Below are 19852 nucleotides of genomic sequence, written 5' to 3'. Positions count from 1 at the left end.
GAGTTTTTTTTTTTCGGTTAGCATTCCCTATTTTACTATATTTTTGTAAGACTTGGAATTACAAATTAATTGCCAACAGTAGATAAATGCAAAATTATTAATATATTTTTTTCTGATATTTGCCTCTCGGATAAACATGGCTTACAGATGCATGTAAATAAACTAGGGCAGAATTACCATCAAGGCCAAATCAACTCGGCCAGGACCTTTGTGCTGCTCAGGTCCTCCTCGACCACTTGAGTGTTCTCGGCCTTTGATATTGATAAGGCGATGGCGGCGGCCTTCAACGGGTGACTCGCAGCGAGGAACTCATCCTTCTCGGGCAGGAGGAGCTCAGACAAGAGCAGAAGAAGAGAAGCCATTGTTGTGAGAGGCGTAAGTTGAAGTAGAAATCCTCTTTAACATGAAGACTTGGGTGACTTAAATAACATGAAATAAGACAAGAAATCAGTTTTAAAATTTCAATTTTCAGTCGTTAAAAACAAGGCACGAAATATAATTAAAAAAATAACAACGCGAATGCCCCAAAATTCTATACATTTATTTAAAAATAAGAAATCCTCACTATATATATATAAACTGAAAAACCGTGTTATTTTATTTTTCGAATTATACTTTTTCTATGTATTTTAATATCTCCGGCGGACTCGCCGAAGTTAAATAAAGAAAAGCAAATGGCCATAAATAGACAGCATACAGGATTTCATGCTGACTCATGGTGGAGCGTGCTCCCTGTGGAGAGCGGAAAGTCGGCGTAGGATATTTCATGCGGAAATAGAGTAATAATTATGTTTTTCATACGAGATGATGGGAACAATGTTACTAAGAAATCCAAATCCGGGTCTACGGAAATTTTTTAAGTATCCATAACTCATTTTTATTATAACATCATCATCTCATTAAAAAAAATATATATATAAAATCTTATTATTATATATCCATTATAACAGTATATTTTTTTTTCACCTATATTCATTTTAATATTAACATTTATTATTTCTGAATATTATGATCTATTCAATCATCTTAAAATTATATTATAATAAATAAATATATTTTAAAATATTAAAATTATTATTATATTTTAAATTTGAATTAAATAAAAAATAAATTATAAATAATATAAAATACAAGTCTAAACCATTAGAAAAAAATATGTAAAAAAATAAATTATTACCGTTTTAAAAAATAAATAATAATATTATTAAAAAATATATATTCAATTTTTAACTTTTAATTTTACAATTTTTTAATAATTAAAATAATAATAATAATAATAATATACTCGATGAGCCAACTCTAACCCACCCCATGCTATCTTAAAGCATTCAAGATGAAAGAATATTATAGGACCTTATTAATAGGAGCATTGTGGATGCTCTTATCACCTCACGTATAATAGTGTGATATTCAATCTCTTATTACCTAGGAAGATCCAATATCATAAATAATTCAAACACCTCACATAATATTTAGATATTCAAACTTTTATTATCTAGGAAACCTATTGCACCATTGAATTGATACTTGAAAGAAGAAAAGTGTTTGAAACAGATAAAGGATCTTGGAGAAAACTCATACAAGGAATCAATTTAAGCCTCGACTAGGAAAACAGAAATAGATGCAATGATGAATGTTCTAAATTTACAAAATTTGAAAAGTTACCGAAAAGATTGAACACCTCGCAACCTCTCTTCTAACCGCTTCTCTAAAGGAACAACCAATGAGCATGGCTGAATTTTAAACCATATTATTGGTCAATTTCCAAGATTCCAGATACAGTATGTTTTCTATCTTTGGCGTTATATACAAAATCTGGGATGGAGAAAGAATTCCTGACTCAGCCAAAATTTACCAGCGGCAAGGATCTTAAAACCTCCATATATCTGAAATGTACAGACCCTCTAATCCATACTAACAAGTTGGAAACTAAGTTTGCAGGAAACGGTGCCAAGGCTGAAAAACTGCATGATGCAGAGCAGGGAAAGCAAGGCTGTAGCAGCAGCTCAACCTATGGCACGACTCCATGGTCATTAAAACCACCACACTTATTGTTGTTGCAGCCACCACTGCTGCTGCTGCACTCTTTTCCTGAAGCTGTGCCAGCCTTTTCCTTAGCCCTGAAATCTTCCAGAGTGCGATATTCTTCTCGAAGAAGCCTCTCCAACTCTGGGTGCTTTCTTAGAGCATCAGTTCTGCGGTGACCTCTATAATGGTGAAATGCCCTACGATACAAAAACAAATTTCGCACTCAGTGAGGAATCGGAGAACTGAATGGTTGCCACAGAGCACACTCCACGGCATTCATCTGACTTCGCAAATTACAAAATGTGTATGGCCAAACCATTTGAATGCGCCAGACTACCATGCAACTTCCCTTCTAAAAAAAAAAGACATATTGGACAAGCAGTGTAGCAATAAATTCCTTTAGCTCTTTATTTTACGAACATATAAATAAACTAGAAAAACAAATTACAAAGGTCATTTCGTGCTTATGATTAAAAGATCATTAATAGTCCAACAACAATAGATTATTCTAGCATATCGGATATATTTGGGTCACAGGGTAGAAAATATTATACCGTATGGTTAAAACTATTTAAGTACAAGCATTTTGTCATTTGAAGAATTACCTTCTGCAAACAATCCACATGTCATTTGGAAGTTGCAGCATTTGCTTTTAGCTGCAGTAACTACTTGTAATTCATTTATCATAGGTTAACAGATGACGACATCATAAATGTTAAATGTATAATTAAAAAAAGTATGACACATTCGAGTGAAATAGTTTAACACCAACCAACAATTGAGTGAGGTAGTACAACACATTCTCCTTGCCAATGATGCATCTGTTGTGTATAAAATCAATACCTACCATGAGTCCATCAATATGTTGATTATTAAGTTTAATTATGTATTTTGATATTTATGTGGTGATCTCTGATAAGTGCAGTGCGCAGGTTTACACATTGCTTCAAGATATCAAGCAAGCTAGTTTAGTTAATGAACGTAATGAATTGGGCATGAAGCAATGTGGAACTTCTACCTTGAAGATGGTCATCAAACTTGAAGGTTGGACCCAAAGACTTCCATGTTTCTGTTCTAATCTTTGGTTTTTGTTCGGGGGTAGAATGATTGTAAAGCTAATGTTTAGCATCTAAATAGAGTTAGTACTTAAAAGAGCTTCCACATAGAAGTATGGCAATCTAGAAATACTTGAGTAGCATTAGGTTGATGTCTCAAGGTTCTAGTCTGCCCCTACAGGATTGTACTTTTACCTCCCCATTACGAACTGCGAGGATTCAGCCAGTTATAAAAATTTTCCACCTTCAATTAACCTGACTCCATTGATTTGAGACACATTTGAATGGGGTTCGAACTTAATTCAGCCTAAATCATTTTGGGCCCAAAATTGACCCAAACATGGACCAAATAGAATCCAACTCGAAAATCTTCCCTGTAGAACCCAACTCAACACCATAAATACTTTGTTAGGCAGACTTTCTTTCAAATTTGAACTTGTTCAACTTTGAGATTGATAATTAAATTCCTAAAATAATTGCAGAATAGCAACAAATTTATGAATTAACACATCGATCTAACAAGGAAATAGAGGTATAGTATTATTACCACAATAAACAAAATGTTAGACATGTTACCAGTATTTTTCAAGGCCATAAAGATTGCATTTCTTGTAAGATTCAAGTGTGAGTCGTTCAAAATCATCATACAGATCATCCCTAAATTGTTTCTCCAACCCATAACTGGAAAAGCGTAAACATAAAAAAAAATTAGAGTTGAAATTACTAATAGAAGATTAAAACAAGCAGTATCGAAAACAAAAGTTCAAGTTTAGCAAGGTTCTCTCATGATGCTTAAAATATATTAGCAGTACCTGTAAAATCTGAAGAGACACTCCAGCCCATAGTTATAATTAGCATTTGCATCTTCCATTGCAAATTTACAAAATTCATCATACATTGATTTGTTGAACATATCTCGTAGGAAATATGACCAAAATCGGTAAAGAGTATTCATTTCCTGCATAGAGAAACCATAAATTTTCCAACATAGGTAAGAAGAACTATGATAAGCAAAATTCAACCAATGGCAAGTAACAGAGGTAATAGCACATAGAATGTAAGGGATTAAGAACAAGGCCAATTTCCCAATGTTTAATCTACCAATATGCACTTGTCTCCCTTTTGGAATATACGTTATTAAAATGATTTTAAGAGAAAAATAGAAGTCAAGACCTACCTCACTGCAACCAATCCCTAATTTCTTTCGATCATTAAGGCAACGTTTGTGGAACTTCAGATACCTTCACCAAGAACATCAGTAGCAAACAGCGTGAATAGATCAAATATAGTGATAATATGAGAGCAATAAAAGTTCAATGAAAAATCATATACTTTTGCTGCTTAAATTGATTTTTCTCTAGAAGGTGATGGCTTGGATGCTGAAACGGTGGAAAAGATTTTGGCATTGATCCCACAGGTGGGCTCCCAGGATGAATATTATGTGGTGAGACACTCAACTTAGAAGGCATAAAGCTGGAAAACAGTGAATGTGAAAGTAAGGCCAACAAGACAAGTTAATTTAACTAATAATAGAATCATAACTAAAACTAACTAGCAGTACTAACCAGATATTTTCTGGTGGTGTTGAACCAAAGAAAAAGCCAACCGAGTTGCTTGGTGGGCTCTCAGATGCAACTCCATGACGATTTCTAAAATTACTTGGAAAAAGACGCCTATGAGAGGCATGTGATTTGTTCACGCCTTTATTTTGGCGCTGTCGAGAGTTAGCTTGTCCAACGTTGTCAGAGGCATAATTTGTGATATTTAGGTTTGTCTTCAGATGCAAGGATGAGGTTACATTGGTGGGACCAGATTTAGTCATTTTTGTGTTGGTATTTCTATTATTACCGGATCTTTTGGCATGCAACTCCTGCAAATTAAATTAAAAATTATAACTATTTTTTTATTAGAAGTAGATCTGTTATAGCAAAAGTAGACAGAACATCACAAACACAAATGGCCTAGAACCAAATAGAACTATGTGAAAGAGAACAAACAATTACCTGCTCATAAAAATAAAGACCATCATTGATAGCAGAAGCAAGTTCATTAGATATTATTTCTGGTTTCCCTGAGCTAGTGCTATCATCTTTGTCGACCCTGGTATCCTGTATCGAAGTTATGCAAGACACCGTTAGTGCAGGAAAATTGATTCGTTATTTCTTACTAAAACGAAACAAAAATAACTAAAGGAAACAATGTGCAAAAAACTTCGCCTGCAAGGTGTTTCTAGAGATTTGAAATGTCAATGCATCTGAAAGGGCAGGGAGAAATGATTCTTACATTGGAAAAAAAAAACCAAGACAAAAACGAAAGTTGTCCAGAGAGAGGGAGAATATTGAAATTAACATTATGAAAATCCAATTCATGAAGGTAAGCCTATCTGATAACAGTCGATCAAGAAAAACAAAATGCACTTTGCCTACTTCGCACCAGCTTGACATGTAATAGTAAAGCATAATTTCAATAAGCAATATGTTAAAAAGTCAACTAAAATAATGTAAATAAACAAGGAGTGACATAACAAACTTGTGTAACAATTATAAGCCTGTGCACGTCTTGATCATTAACATTCATTTCATCCTCTTCGTCATCAACCCTATTGAAGATTGAAACATGTAAGTGCAAAATCGAAAATAAATTAAAATAAGAGAAATATACAGAATCGTATTGAGGAAAGTGGAGTAAAAATTCAAATATAAGAAAGCTTCAAGGGTCAATGGCCACAAGTGGAATTATGTGGATGAACATAATTACAGTAAAGAAAAACACAAGATAACTAAATTAGAGTGAAAGCAAAATATCAGTCTTAACAAAAGATTGTTTGTTTAGTTTCAGTTTTGAATCATTTGAATACAATTGAATCAAATTGCCTTATTTCAAATTTGTTAATATCTAATAGTAAAGAAGACCTTTCTTGAGTATTCTCATTGATTATGTGCTGCCATTCTAGGTCTGGTTGCATGATTAGTTTGCTATATATAGCCTACAAACAAGGTTCTTTTGGACCCTAAAACACAACCTGTACTTTATAACTTACTAGCATCTCTCTCTTGATCTTGCCAACCTAGATCCTATTATTTTTGCAATATGCTAACGTTTTTTCTCTAAAAAAAAGATATGATTTTGGCAACAAAATGATCCTGTTATTTATTAGGTATGACTATTTTGAAAGGAAGGAAGTAATCTTCCAATATTATATATTATGCAAAATTATGTACAGGTTGAGTAATATTTGATTACAGACTGATAATATCTACTGTATGAAAGCAGGGAATATGTAAGCGGTGGTCAATGGTCAGAGGCTTCTTGATATAGAGGATCTTGGATCAGCCAAATGAGAAACTGGCAGACATGGCATTGGTTTAAATGCTTTCCTTTTCTTACACCAAATAGCCCTAGTATATCCCAGAAACTTCTTGTTGAACAGAAATATTTGATGGCTGAGAAGATGCTAATGGTTGATAAGTATACTTGGACTATGTTAGCAATGACTAATGCAACTTAAGAGCCTGCTGTCACTTGCAGATGGAAGATACTTATTAAAAACTAGGGGGAAAATAGGATATAGCAAGAAAAACAAAGACAAATTTAGTCAAATAAAGAGACTTGAAGAAGAAATTTCGAGAAGCCGCCTTGTAACCTTCTATTTAATGAAAGACGATCAATCTCATTTGCCGTATGCTCCAATTCAAGCTCCTCATCAAGCATAAAAGTACTTTGAGAATTGTACACATGAGGACTATCAAGAAAACCATTATCATACTCAGCACCATCTGTTGTCACCTTGTCTAATTTTGGACCAATGTCACAGGAGTTGAGATTGACCTCCAAGTTGTTAGAGATTTGAGAATCATTAATTATATAATCAACATCAACATTGCTGACAATAGAGTTATTATTAGGCGTACATCTGCAATCACCAAGAGGATCTTTCTGTCCCTCCAAAAGTGTGTTACAGTCCATCTCCTTATCATTCTTTCTATCTCCATTTTGATCAACTTCTTCAACACTAATAAGCACATTTCCTGTACTAGACTCTGAGAAAGTATTAGATTCTTTTGTAGAATAAAAAGGTGTTGAATTTGAATATCCATCTTGATCTTCACAATGGGTCCCATGAATTTGAGCACTATTACTTCTTTCATTAATGTTGATATTCACCCTTACAGGAGATTGGCCTTGTGTGGACTGAAATTGTGAAGAAACAACAGGAGATGGGGCTGAAATCCACTTGGACCAATCGCCACGCCGTCTTATGTTGTCATCCTGCCCATTAAACTGTGAATAAGGACAGATATACAAAAGAATCATACTGTTACATAGCTTGTAGGTCAAACAAACTAAAAGGTGGAAGACAAAAAAATTCATTTTCAAAGAGTAAAACCAAATTATTATAACCTGAATTTCTATCAAATTTGAGCTACGTAAAGCATCAAGAATCAAGGGTATACTAGTCGTCATCTTCTTGAGCTGCAATGCCATTGTAATATTAGCAGCAAAATGTAAAATGTTCCAACGTCAAAATATATTCAATTAGGAATATAAAAATGTTTAGCAACATAACCAATCATACCCTATTAAAATCAGCAATTTTGGTTATAGAAACCCATCCCTGCTCATCCAGTAATGATATCAGGTATCGATCCTTTTGCAAGTTCTCATCACTACAAATGAAAGAAGATTGTAAGCATATTTAAGTTCAAGGAATCATCTCGCTAGTATTGATACAGAGATAGAGATTATTACAAAACTGCTGTGTAAAGTCTGACACATTGAACATACTATTCAGAAGAATGTCTAATTAGTATATTGTAAATGTTCATGAGAAAAAACAAGAAATACAAGTGAGGATAACACCAATGATGCTTATGCCAAGAGGTCTCAAACAAACCTGAAATAATACTCAATTTGTTTTACTATATTAGTTTGCAAAGCTACCGTCTCTGGTGTCATATTGGGATGGACTGGAGGAGAAGGGTGTGAAGGAAATCGAGGAGGGCCATGCAGCACTTCAAGAGTAGAAGCAGGAACATAATACATAGGAGGGCCTGAGTTTGAGCAATGTACAAAAGCTTAGACAAGAAAAGATATTCATAAAAAGAAAATATGTTCAGATTGAAAAAATACCAGGGAAACCAGGTCCACTGATAAATCTAGGTGCATGACCTAGAAATTGAGGAACAGGCCTGAAGAAAGTTCTTGGTCCAATGCCATGAGGCATATCTATGCTGTCTCTTGGACCAAAAGGCCGCCTCCACATTTGAGGAGGTTCATGGACATTATATGGTCTGCCACCATATGGAACATTGGGATGCCAATTGTTTGGATCTTGTTGCAGAGGCTTAAAATTTCTATTTCCATCATTTCCTCCAGGTTGGCTGGTTGGGACTAATCCCCGCATGTGAGGTTCGCCCGAATTCACAATATGTGGTTGAACATTAGGAAATGGTACATGATTAGACTGATAAGCATAATCAGGAACCATCAGAGTTGGAGGTTGTAAAACAGGATACACCATTGGCTGCCCTGGTTGTTGGTATGTGAAATGTACAGGAAGCGGTGGTCCACCATTAACTGGTCCATTACGTCTAGGGCCATTTTTGTGATGATGTTGCTTGGGAGAATTGTTACTTACAAAACCACCAGATTTCCGAATGCCCATTGATCCCTACAAAAGAAGAGGAGAAATAAGTTAACAAATGTCCATAAAGCACAAACAAAAATTATAACAGAAAAAAAAACAGACAATTTAGAAAATTGCTATTTTAAAAACTAATTTGAGTAGTAAATGTATTTTCTGAAGATAAATAATGAAAACCATCTGATGATTCCATTTCTGCAAACATATTTAACTCTCTTAATAGAACCATGTATAACATAACCAGTTGCACAAATATTTTACAAATTAACTCGCCAGAAGAAATGACATCCATGGAACCATATTTCTTGAGGACACTGGAGTAACAATACATACTGTCACTAATTGGCACTCATTGATTATCCCACTAGCAAGTCAAAATTTATCTATTTAGAGCAAAAAAGTACAAATTTATCAGTTGGTACAGCACTTGATATGCAGTCTCACCAAATCCTGATGAAAACCATTTAAGTGTGCTAACCAAACTTGTCATTTGTTCACCAATTCAAAAGCTAACAACTAAAGTGCAAACAAAATTTCAAGATACAGATTCCATTCACAAACATGGCACAAATGCATCTGTATTTGTAGATTGTAACTAAAAGACCAAACTTATTTTTCCATAATCTGGAGAGGTTAATTGTTGAGTTATTAAAAAAACATGTAGTTTATAATTGAATGCCCATAACATTCAATTTTGAAATTTATTCTTAATGGGATAATGTATCACCAGAAAAAACATAAACTTTCTCAAAGAATTTCCTGCTCCAACCTTAGCTCTTGACATATAGTAGTAGTTGAAATACTGATAAATAAATAGTTAAACCAGTTCCAAATTTTTTTAAAAAAAGTCCAGACATAAATTTTTTAAAAAATATATTTTCAATAAAAATCAATACAGGAAATGTGGGACAGGCTAACATAGCTTCATCAATTGGAGTTCAGAACAATAAATAAAAATCTGATGAGAACATTCTCCAAAAGTCTAAATAAAAGAAAAAGACCATGATATAGATAGGCAGACATAGCACTGAAGTTAAAATTGAATTTTACATTACAAAGCGAGGCAAATATGATATATAATAAAAAGGAGATACCTTCACTCCACCCTTTTAAATATTCTAAATTCAACAAGGGCCAAAAATACATACTTCTAATTAAAAATTATGTTTTCAGTCTGTTTTGCAAAAGAAACTCCTAATCCATCCTATGAAAGAATATTATCATCATCATCATCATGTGGTGTCCCAACTAATTTGGGTTGTCTAGGTGTAAGACAACGCTTGACAATTGCATCGACTAGGACATCAAATTTGGCAAACTGAGGCAAGAGATTACTGTTAATGCAATCAACCTCTAGGGTTTCGATGTTTGACAATATACCTAAATTTAGTTAATTTGACCAAGAGTTTATCCAAACAGCACTTGATATTTGAAGAGAAGTCTAGTCAGGACTAGATGACTAGCAAAGGTAAGTCCTACCCAAAGGATAGGCAGGTGATAAGTCTACTAAGTGACTAGTCCTAACTGGAGGTTAAGCAAAGTGGAAATCCTGGTGAGTGAAGCCAGACCCTAGTGAGTGAAGCTAGGTGATGGAAGTCCTGCTGAGTGAATGCAGGCCCTAGTGAGTGAAGCCAGGTGGTGGAAGTCTTGGTGAGTGAAGCTAGGTGGTGGAAGTCCTGGTGAGTGAAGTCGGACCCTAGTGAGTGAAGCTAGGTAGTGGAAGTCCTGGTGAGTGAAGTCAGACAATGGAAGTCTTAGTGAGTAAAGATAGGCAGCCCTAGGGAGGTAACCTTGGTGATATGTAACCGACTGGTTTTCAATCGACCGCGCGCGGTCGACCGAACTAGCGAATCTTGAAATCTGTTAAACACTGTCTTACTTTACTATGTTATCTATTGTGCTAACTTAGTGTTGCAGGGAAGTCCAATTAGGTCAACGGACCGATCGGATAGTTAGTATGAAGTCAAGACAGGTCGACGGGCTGACCGGATGTCTGGCAAGACGATAAGTTAAGATAAGTCACTGGAGGAGAGTGACTTTGTGAGGACGCGTTCTCTGTTTAAGGGAACAGTAGCCGTCGATCCAACTTAGATCCATTTGGGAAATCTAAGTTGAGATCTTGACTAGATTCTGGTCTTAAGAAGGAAGAATCTAATTACTACTCTATTTTGTTATATTGTGCTAATTTTGTTTTACAGGATAGTATGCTTTTTATTGCCTCAGACTAGCCTTTTCTGGCAGGAAAAAGAGTTGCTGGAAAAGGGGGGGTCTAGGCACCCGGAAGGGATCCGAGCGCCCGGACCGCGCTCGGAGTGATCCGGGCGCCCGGACCGCGCTCGGAGTGATCCGGGCGCCCGGACCGCGCTCGGAGTGATCCAGGCGCCGGGAATACCCAAGGCTTATTCGCTCGCCAGCTAAGAGCTCGCTGATTGGTAGGCCGACGTCACGGTCTAGGCGCCAGGAAGGGATTTGGGTGCCCGGAACTGCTTATTAAGCAGTCTTCCACCAAGAGCCAAACACAACTTCTACGATTGCTCTCTTGCGTGCTGCTCCAAAGACGCTGCGAAGCTACTCCGACAACGACTCAATTTTATTTTCTTTGTTGTCAGTAACTTTTATAGTTCTTGTACTTATCGTGTAATACTTTTTCAAACTATTAGTGAATTGCCCACCGAAAGCACTCTCACATGCGGGGCTTGAAGTAGGAGTCGACGAAGACTCCGAACCAAGTAAAACTTGGTGTGTTAGCGTTGCTTCAATTTTTCTCTTCTGCTGCGCACTCGATTTAATTTACGATTTTCGACGAACGCTATTCACAACCCCCCCCCCCCCCTTTCTAGCATTTTTCACAATCCAACAATTACAATTTAACACATGGAAAAGCAATTTGACCTTCATAATTAATTCATATGGCCATTTTCAGAAGACATGAACAGAGAACATACTATTAATCGTGCTAGGTTCTCATGTCAATTTACTTGAAATATACTTCATAGAGTATCATGAGTATTTAGATTTTTTACTTTAAAAAAATACAAAATGAAAGCGACTAAAACTACTTTATAATTCATGGAGTCGGATGAAATTATGACAAAGACAGAAAAAGTAATGATAAGAGGTCAATTTATGATGTGTACTACAAAGTTCACATCTAAAAAAAAAAAATGTATCATATCGTAAAGTTTAAAGTTTGTGTGTATATGAATAGTATGGTATTGTGATTGATGCAAACACAATAATAGTTTAGCATGATGACAGATAATATAGCATTAGGTATAATAAGGAAGCTTCAAAAAAAACATTTATAATCTTCTTCTTTCCGAAAATAAAAATTCTTTTTGAAAATGTATTTTGTAGGAACTTCCAGGAAAATGAATACTACAAAACCCAAAATAAATAAAAAGTTTATTACTTATAGAAAGAGTCATGCATCTTTTGTGTAAAAATAATTTTCATTTATAGATTCTCACTTTTTCTCTACAAAAGGAATACTAAAAACAAAAGAACATGAACCAAACCAAACTAAGTGAAATTAGGAACAAAACACAAAAAAAGAAATTGTGGCATAAATAAATAATCATAAAATGTTTGTGCAGAGTTAGAAAATCCGTAAACTAGTATGACATCTTCAAATACGGTTAATAGACTTTATAATAAGACAAAATAAATCAACTAAAATTGTGCCAAAAGTAAAGGAATGGCAAAGAAAACTCAAAATGGCGTTCAATGGAGGGTTACAATTTAAGGAGCTGAAGTCAAATAGTCAGGACATAGCTTGCTGATCACGTATATTTATTTTAGAAAAACTGAGAACGAACATACAGATGCATTTAGATGGAATTTCATTCTAAGGCTGACAGGTTGGGAGCTACTTCCGTCCTAACCCTATATCTTTTGCATTGACTTGGTGAGCATCAAACAATCGTCAAAACGCCCATCTCACTATTAAATATCAACATCTCCTCTTATATTAGCACCCAAAAGTACTTAGCAAAAGTATAGCACGTTAAAAGAATAGTAGTACAGGAAAATAAACCAATGGAATGACGAACAGCTATAAACAGGAAAGATCTACCTAGAGGAGCAGAAAAAAATTACCTGAATTGGAGCAGCAGGTGGTTGAAAACCCGGGTTAAGCATCGCCCTTGGTGGCGGCATAGCAGCAGGTGCCGCCTTAGTCGCAATATCCGACGAATCATTAGGCTTAGAATCCCCAAGGGCAGGCCACGACTCCGCACCCATCAACAGATCTCCCTCCTTCCCTTCCTCAGCCGTCGCCGCCGCTTTCCTCCACGGCGATGGCCCAGCTTTCGCAGGAGCCAGTGCTGGCTCTTGCGCTTCTGTCGTTCCAGGACCCGCAACGGCCGCCGCGGCTGGCAGCGTGGTGCCGCTCTCCGACGCCAGGGTATGAGTCTGCGGAAAAACCTACTCCACGAGAGATCACAATGCGCTGTACTCGAATCTAATATACCGTCTACGGCACAAGGAGCGGAATGACGGGGAGCGGCGATCCAGGAGCAGCCATCGGCGCGTAATCGTAGATGCCACAGCGGCGGGATCACCGGGATTAGGGTTTTGAGGCAGTGAGCGTCGCAGAAGGCGGGATTAGGGTTTTTAGAATCGGCGGAGAGTGACAGTGCGGTGGATAAAAGAGGACGGGCGAGATCACAGAGACGGCGAATTTATAGGGTCAGATGAGGAAGAGAGGCTATTGGATGATTAATTGCTTCGTGTCCGGCCACTGATTTGAGATCTGAATACAAACCAACTATTGCCTTGCCAGTTTTATTGGAGGAGATGAATAATTTCTATTTGTAAAATAGGTGGGGTCAACTGAGTCGGAATTTTTTGGATCATTTTTTATGATCTAGTAGATAGATGATTCATATTTGTGGTCGGATTATGATCGTGATCCGATTGTAATTGGCTGTGATCCCTTTCTGAGTTCATTGTCTTCATCAGTTTATAGTTTAGTTCGGAGCGGACGACCGGAGGCCGTCTGGAGGAGACCCTCGCTCGGGGCCAACAACCTGGTCACTTATCCATCACCGATGTCCTCCGGACGGCCTCCGGGCGTCCGCTCCGAACCAAACTATAACCTGGTGGGAATGATGAACCTAGAAAGAGATCGCAACTAATTACGACTGGATCACGGCCACGATCCGCCCTTAAATATGAATGACCCATCCCCTAGACCATAAAAAAGTAGTCCAAGAGAACTACTTTCGGATCATCCATCCCCACTAATGAGGTCAGATCCTCTAGTCCAGAATTTTTTGGACAAGAAGAGACTCTATCCATTCATTAGCTGGATGAATTGGACCCCACCTATTAAACAGGTGGAATCCAGTTCATCTAGCTAATGAATAAGCAGGGGGTCAAGACTGATCCAGAGATCCTGGACCAGAAGAACTCTATACCTACTAATACATACAAAAAAAGTATCTTCTAGACCACTTCTTGATCATTTTTATGATATAGAGGATCTCCTCTCATCACTTTTTTATTATTTTAATCAATTTGAGGAACTCACAATTTATTCAGTTTTATTATATTTTTCCCATCAAAAATTTAGATATTCTAAACTTATCTGTAACGAACGGTAGTCTCTTTTTCATTTTGATCCTTCGCTAATCGCTATAACTGTTAATGAAGTGTCTTTTAAATGTTTTCTTTAATATGAGGCGTTTTTTTTAAGATATCAAAAAGAAGCAGGACATTTTTAAATTTTTGCTGAAAATTTGTGTGTGTGCTCGCAAAACAAAGACTCTGGTGGATGCGTTATCGTCATTTTCTCTCTAATTATTTAATTATTACGTAATTAATTGCATTTAATTAATAAACATTTTCCCACTTCGGCAGTCACGTGGCGATGCCAGCTCGCACGTGCCTTGGGCTTCTCTTGATCTTTAAAGCGAAGAAGCCGTCGCCGTTCCGCGTTCCTCGTTCCTCGTTCCTTGTCCAATAGAGCTCCGAAGAAGAGGAAGGCGAAACTGAGGCGTCCCTCGGCCAGATCGATCTCTCTGCTTTGGCTCCGTCGCTGAGTTCTCCAGGTACTCGAATTTTCCTCTCTATCGTTTCCTGTGATATTCTCATGTGGTTGGAAACTTGGAATTGTCCTTTACTCTGTAGATCCCCCCTCGACATCTAGCAATAACTTCTTAGGTCGTTGATTCATTGTCTCTCTTGCCCGTTTTCTCCTTCATTTGTGGCGTAGGTCCTGGATCTAGACACGCTCGCTGCTTTATTTCGAGATCCGGGTGTAGATCTTAACATTTTCACCACTTTGGTTTGGTAATCCGAATTCGATGATATAAGTCTTCTACTAGATCTCTCCATTCCTGTTTGAAACTTTTTTTTTTTTAATAAGAAAGTTCTTTCCTATAATTCAGATCTAGCAATCTTTACTTATGGTTGTCTAACTGCTGAGGAACAGGAACTATGGGTCTCACCTTTACAAAGTTGTTCAGTCGCCTCTTTGCAAAGAAAGAGATGCGGATCCTGATGGTTGGTCTGGACGCCGCTGGTAAGACAACCATCCTCTACAAGCTCAAGCTTGGAGAAATAGTCACTACCATTCCCACTATTGGTGAGTCATTTATCTCCCTATTTATTTTCTGTTTCACTTATCGGTAGTTTCCAGGTATTGGCTATGGGAAAGTATTTAATATTTGCTTAAAATGTTTGCTATTCTTTGATCGGTCCTTGATGTGATTATGCGTAGAATGGATCTATTTAACTAAGGGTCCTTTTGTTTAGTTAGTTAGTTTGGCAATTGGATGACTTTTGTTTTCTTGGTTCTTTTAGTCATACCTGTGTGCATTTTCTTCTCATTTGGCAAAAGTTGGAACTTGGACCAGCAAGAGTAGGCATTTACTCTAGTATGTATTTATATTAGCATCTCGTGAACAGAAGCAAATAATTGTTTTGCTTTTCGTTTTTTTCCTAACATTCTTAGTCCAGTTTTCCAAGGAAAAAAAATATTCTAAAAATAATTGCCCTATGTGGCAAAAGGTGTGTGCTCACCCTAGGCACCCTACATTATTTTTTCTTCCTGCGTGCCTCCGTGGAAAAATAAAGCAAAAACTTTTCCAGTTTACATTTATGATGGGAAAGTATGGTGGTAATATTTCTGTCCCTTACACTGCCTTGCTTGTAAATCATTGTGTATAAATTGAAATTGATTCTTTTATTCTGGATGCTTAAATAGTCTTTCTAATGATATGGATATATTTTCTTGAACAGAAGATGGTGTGCTAATGTTGAAAGAGGACATAATTTCTTGTTATACTAGTTGAATTAATTAGTTTGAAAGACGTGATATCACTTGGAGGTAGAGGAACAAGGATGCCTTTACTTTAACATGACTAGGAGAGATCTAATGAATTTGGTTTTAGCAATGTGATTTTACATGGACCTCGATAATGGAATAACCAAATAAGATCCATAAAATGAAACTCAGATAGTTGAGAAATGCAACTTATTGTTGTTAATAATGAACTTAAATGGTTCCAAGAGGATGGTTTGTGTTGGTCATGTTAGTAATTTGATGTTTTTGTGCAGGGTTCAATGTGGAGACTGTTGAGTATAAAAATATTAGCTTCACTGTTTGGGATGTTGGCGGTCAAGACAAGGTAAGGTTTATTTTATTACCTTTTGTAATTGTGTAAGAGTACATACTCAAATTGTTTGTTTAACCATCATGGTTTTTATGAGAGTTCACTGATGCTGTTTGACTTATGATACCTATTCAAGCATCTGTTTACCAGATTCTTCTGGGCGTTTATTCTCAAAACAAAACAACTTTCATTATATTCAATTATATTTTGGGCGTTTATCCCATGGGTTGGCGAAGTTGGTTCATGCACGGGTGTTGCTGCCAATAGGTCTAGCTCAATTCAGCCGGTGCACAATGCCCCGCTAGTTGTCTCAACCCCTTTTTGCATGTGCTGCTGTTGCTGGGCGAAATCCTCCATGATTTATCTCCCTTCCAGACAATGGGGGGCCACCCTGGAGTGTGACGGTTTCACCTTTAGTGTCAATTAAATGGCATATCATTCCTTATCATTAATGTTATTTAACTATATTGTTGAAGACAATCATTAAGCTTCTTGGATCTAATTAATTACTATGATGTATTCTGCAAAACAGATCAGACCTCTTTGGAGGCATTACTTTCAGAATACTCAGGGCCTTATCTTTGTCGTTGATAGTAATGACAGAGATCGAGTTGTTGAAGCAAGGGATGAGCTCCACAGAATGCTTAATGAGGTGAATTTATCTTTATTGATCTTTTCGATGTAGTTAGCAATTTGGTAGTAGTAATAAATACAATGCTAGCCCCTTATTAGCAGCTATCTTGATGCTATCTCTTTGGTGTACTTCTAGCCTTTGACTTCTGAAAATTTCCTAACATGAGAACATTTAAATTATGCTTCCCCAAAAATTGGAGTAAATATGCATTTATGCAATTTCAGGTTTCCAGAATATGCCATGAAGTATTTATCATATTTCTTACTATGATGGAATGATAGTTATGTTATATCATTTTCTGCCATGTGCACTTTCTGCTAAGTTTGTTTCATTCCTGCGATTTGGAAAAGGTTTTTATTTTTGAATTTTTTTATGGGAAGGATGAATTACGGGATGCCGTGTTGCTTGTTTTTGCGAACAAACAAGACCTTCCAAATGCAATGAATGCAGCTGAAATCACTGATAAGCTTGGTCTTCACTCCCTACGCCAACGACATTGGTAAGCCTCTCTTGCTAGTGTTAAGCTTGAATTCCATCACTGAAGTTGTTCTAGTATTGCAAAGTCGCATAAGTTATGACTTATTAAGATCGAAGTAATAATGTAAACAAATTGCACAACACTGGCACTTTCATTTTGTCAAATAACCTTGAATATATAGATAACTCTTGTATAAGCATTCCAAACTGGAAAGATTATTATTCTTATATAACTAAGTTCAGCTTGTTTTCTATAATGTTCGCCCATCAAAGGCTAATTCTGTTGGGTTTTTATTCCTCTATTTATATAAAGTAACCATAATTCTCTTGCACTTGTCTATACTTTGTAACATTCAGATAGGATTTGGCCAACACTTGTTATGCTTGTTCGCAATTTGAAGACCATAACTAAGAAGATCATTCATTGTTATCCTGTCTAACTTGGCACCCCCTTTGTGTCATCCTCTTCAGGTACATCCAGAGCACCTGTGCCACATCCGGCGAGGGCTTGTACGAGGGACTTGATTGGCTCTCCAGCAACATCGCTAGCAAGGTATTTCCGTATTCTTTCTCTCATTAACTCTATCGCCCGTCCGTGCACTGATGCACTGGTTCTATCTTCGATATGCAATTGAAACAAATCGTTCTTCACTGATACATTACCGATCTTCTGCTCATTTACCAGGCTTAACGTTACCCACAATGCACAAGAGCATATCTTCTCTAGCTTGGGTAATTTCTAGCTCATCGTGTGCGGACTATTTTTCCAATGCTTTTTCTGTTTAGCATTTTAAGTTTTTGTTGCTCAGAAATGTAGTCTTGTTCGCTAATGTCTAGTTATCCAGTTGCATTCGTGGCTAGTTATTTTTCTAAATGCTTGCATATTAATTTGTATCATTAACAAATAATGTCTGGAGTTGCTTATGGGTTAGGGTTGATTTCTAGAATTAAAAGGGAAATAATTAATTAATTAATCAAAGGTTTTTCATCAATCATCCTAAAGGCTCCTAATATGGGGTACTTCTTTGCATGCACCTAAAAGTTTAATAGATTTTTCTTAAAATACTCTCCAAAATTCCATTGATATAAATATTTCTTTCCTAACAAGGAAACAAAATTATTTTAGATTTAAGGGCCTATTTTGATAATAAAAATTTAACAAAATATATTATTATTTTAATAATTTTCTTCAAAGAAAGGGCTAATTTAATTACACGTGACACAATCTATTTAATCAAAATAATTATGCATGTTTCTAAGAGGCTTGTTTAATTAATTTGGTCCAGGTAGGGTTGAGTTAGTTATTACAGGGTATAATTTGTTATAATGGGTAAGGGTTGATTTTTAGTAAAGTCAGAATGAATAATATTTTTCAGTGGTTAGTTATAATTTTTTAATTTATTTTTCATATATAGTTGTGAGGTTGATCCTCTGATGTTGCTGGTGGGATGGATTTTATTTTTTTTAGTTTTATTTTACAATTGTTTAATTGATTAAACTGGATCATGAATGAGTTTTGAGAAAAAATAAAATGAGTTTAGATAATTATGCATATATTTTTTTTTATAAAAAAACCACATCATAGTAAATTTAAATATTCCTAATTTTCAATTATTTTTAAAGGTCAGCCTTGTTTGTGCTGAAAACCACGTGGGACAAGGCACTCACACAATTATCTTAATTTTTTTAAAAAAAAAAACTAAACCCAGATTAAAAGGTTATTAAACTACTGAAAATTGTACAAGATATAGAAACCATATATTTTAAAATATAATTCATTTTATTTATTTTTTCTAGTGAAACGGGTTGGTTTTTTTTTCCTTCTCTCACATAGGATTGTAATTGAGCTTAGCCAAATCGAATTTTTAAATGTTTGAATTTAGTTTATTTATAATCGAGTCGAATTCGAGTTTTATTTAATGAATATATTCATGATTTATGAATTTATTCGAACTTTTATCTAAACGAGCTTAATAAATATAAATTATAAATTTAAATATTTATTAAAAATTAAATTATATATTTAGAGAAAATTATAATATTTTTATTAAAATTTATAATTTATTCTAATAAATAAATTTAATATATTTGTCTATGTGTTTTATGAGCAGAGTATAAAATTTATAAATTTAATATCAAAATTATTATTTTTTTATTTAAAAGTTGATTCATGTGCTTAACAAATATGTTCACGAGCTAACGAGTCGAATATTGTGAAGCATGAGCTTGATTTATTTATTTTAACGAGTCTCATTAAACGAGCTAAAGTAAATTTTTATCGAATCGATATTCGAATAGTTCATGAACGACTTGTTTCATTTAAACCCCTACTCTCATATAATTAATGAACCTCCCTAATTAATTATCCCACTAATTATCCTTTTCTTCCTTAGTG

General features: G+C 35.7%; 2 protein-coding genes across 2 annotated transcripts; one reads left to right on the top strand and one right to left on the bottom strand.

Moving 5' to 3' along the window:
* Positions 1-1730: 1730 nt before the first annotated feature.
* Positions 1731-13393, bottom strand: LOC122009790 (la-related protein 1A-like). Its single transcript, XM_042566082.1, has 14 exons — positions 12826-13393; positions 8214-8754; positions 7978-8134; positions 7660-7750; positions 7485-7556; positions 6727-7352; positions 5613-5682; positions 5087-5191; positions 4649-4953; positions 4416-4556; positions 4261-4324; positions 3896-4041; positions 3660-3764; positions 1731-2225 (listed from the first exon to the last, which is right to left on the bottom strand). Exons 1-14 carry the CDS (start codon positions 12967-12969, stop codon positions 2012-2014), a joined length of 2781 nt encoding a protein of 926 aa, XP_042422016.1. The 5' UTR covers positions 12970-13393; the 3' UTR covers positions 1731-2011.
* Positions 13394-14641: 1248 nt separating this feature from the next.
* On the top strand, positions 14642-18381 carry LOC122009789 (ADP-ribosylation factor 1). The gene is made up of 7 exons (XM_042566081.1): positions 14642-14780; positions 15164-15316; positions 16291-16361; positions 16879-16998; positions 17361-17479; positions 17929-18010; positions 18143-18381. Exons 2-7 carry the CDS (start codon positions 15169-15171, stop codon positions 18146-18148), a joined length of 546 nt encoding a protein of 181 aa, XP_042422015.1. The 5' UTR covers positions 14642-14780; positions 15164-15168; the 3' UTR covers positions 18149-18381.
* Positions 18382-19852: the final 1471 nt, after the last annotated feature.

Source organism: Zingiber officinale, chromosome 8A, assembly GCF_018446385.1.
Source record: "Zingiber officinale cultivar Zhangliang chromosome 8A, Zo_v1.1, whole genome shotgun sequence".
In the NCBI taxonomy this organism is placed as follows: Eukaryota; Viridiplantae; Streptophyta; class Magnoliopsida; order Zingiberales; family Zingiberaceae; genus Zingiber; species Zingiber officinale.
The sequence above is the reverse complement of the archived record's forward strand: the minus strand, read 5'-3'. Positions and strand labels throughout refer to the sequence as shown.

Excerpts from the sequence above, each read along its gene's own strand:
- LOC122009789 (XM_042566081.1), top strand. The coding sequence starts at position 15,169 with ATGGGTCTCACCTTTACAAAGTTGTTCAGTCGCCTCTTTGCAAAGAAA. Across the intron at positions 16,362-16,878 it reads ATGTTGGCGGTCAAGACAAG|ATCAGACCTCTTTGGAGGCA; the intron begins GTAAGGTTTATT and ends TCTGCAAAACAG. Across the intron at positions 17,480-17,928 it reads TCCCTACGCCAACGACATTG|GTACATCCAGAGCACCTGTG; the intron begins GTAAGCCTCTCT and ends CATCCTCTTCAG.
- LOC122009790 (XM_042566082.1), bottom strand. The coding sequence starts at position 12,969 with ATGGGTGCGGAGTCGTGGCCTGCCCTTGGGGATTCTAAGCCTAATGAT. Across the intron at positions 7,353-7,484 it reads CAAATTTGATAGAAATTCAG|GATGACAACATAAGACGGCG; the intron begins GTTATAATAATT and ends TTTAATGGGCAG. Across the intron at positions 3,765-3,895 it reads TGTCTCTTCAGATTTTACAG|TTATGGGTTGGAGAAACAAT; the intron begins GTACTGCTAATA and ends ACGCTTTTCCAG.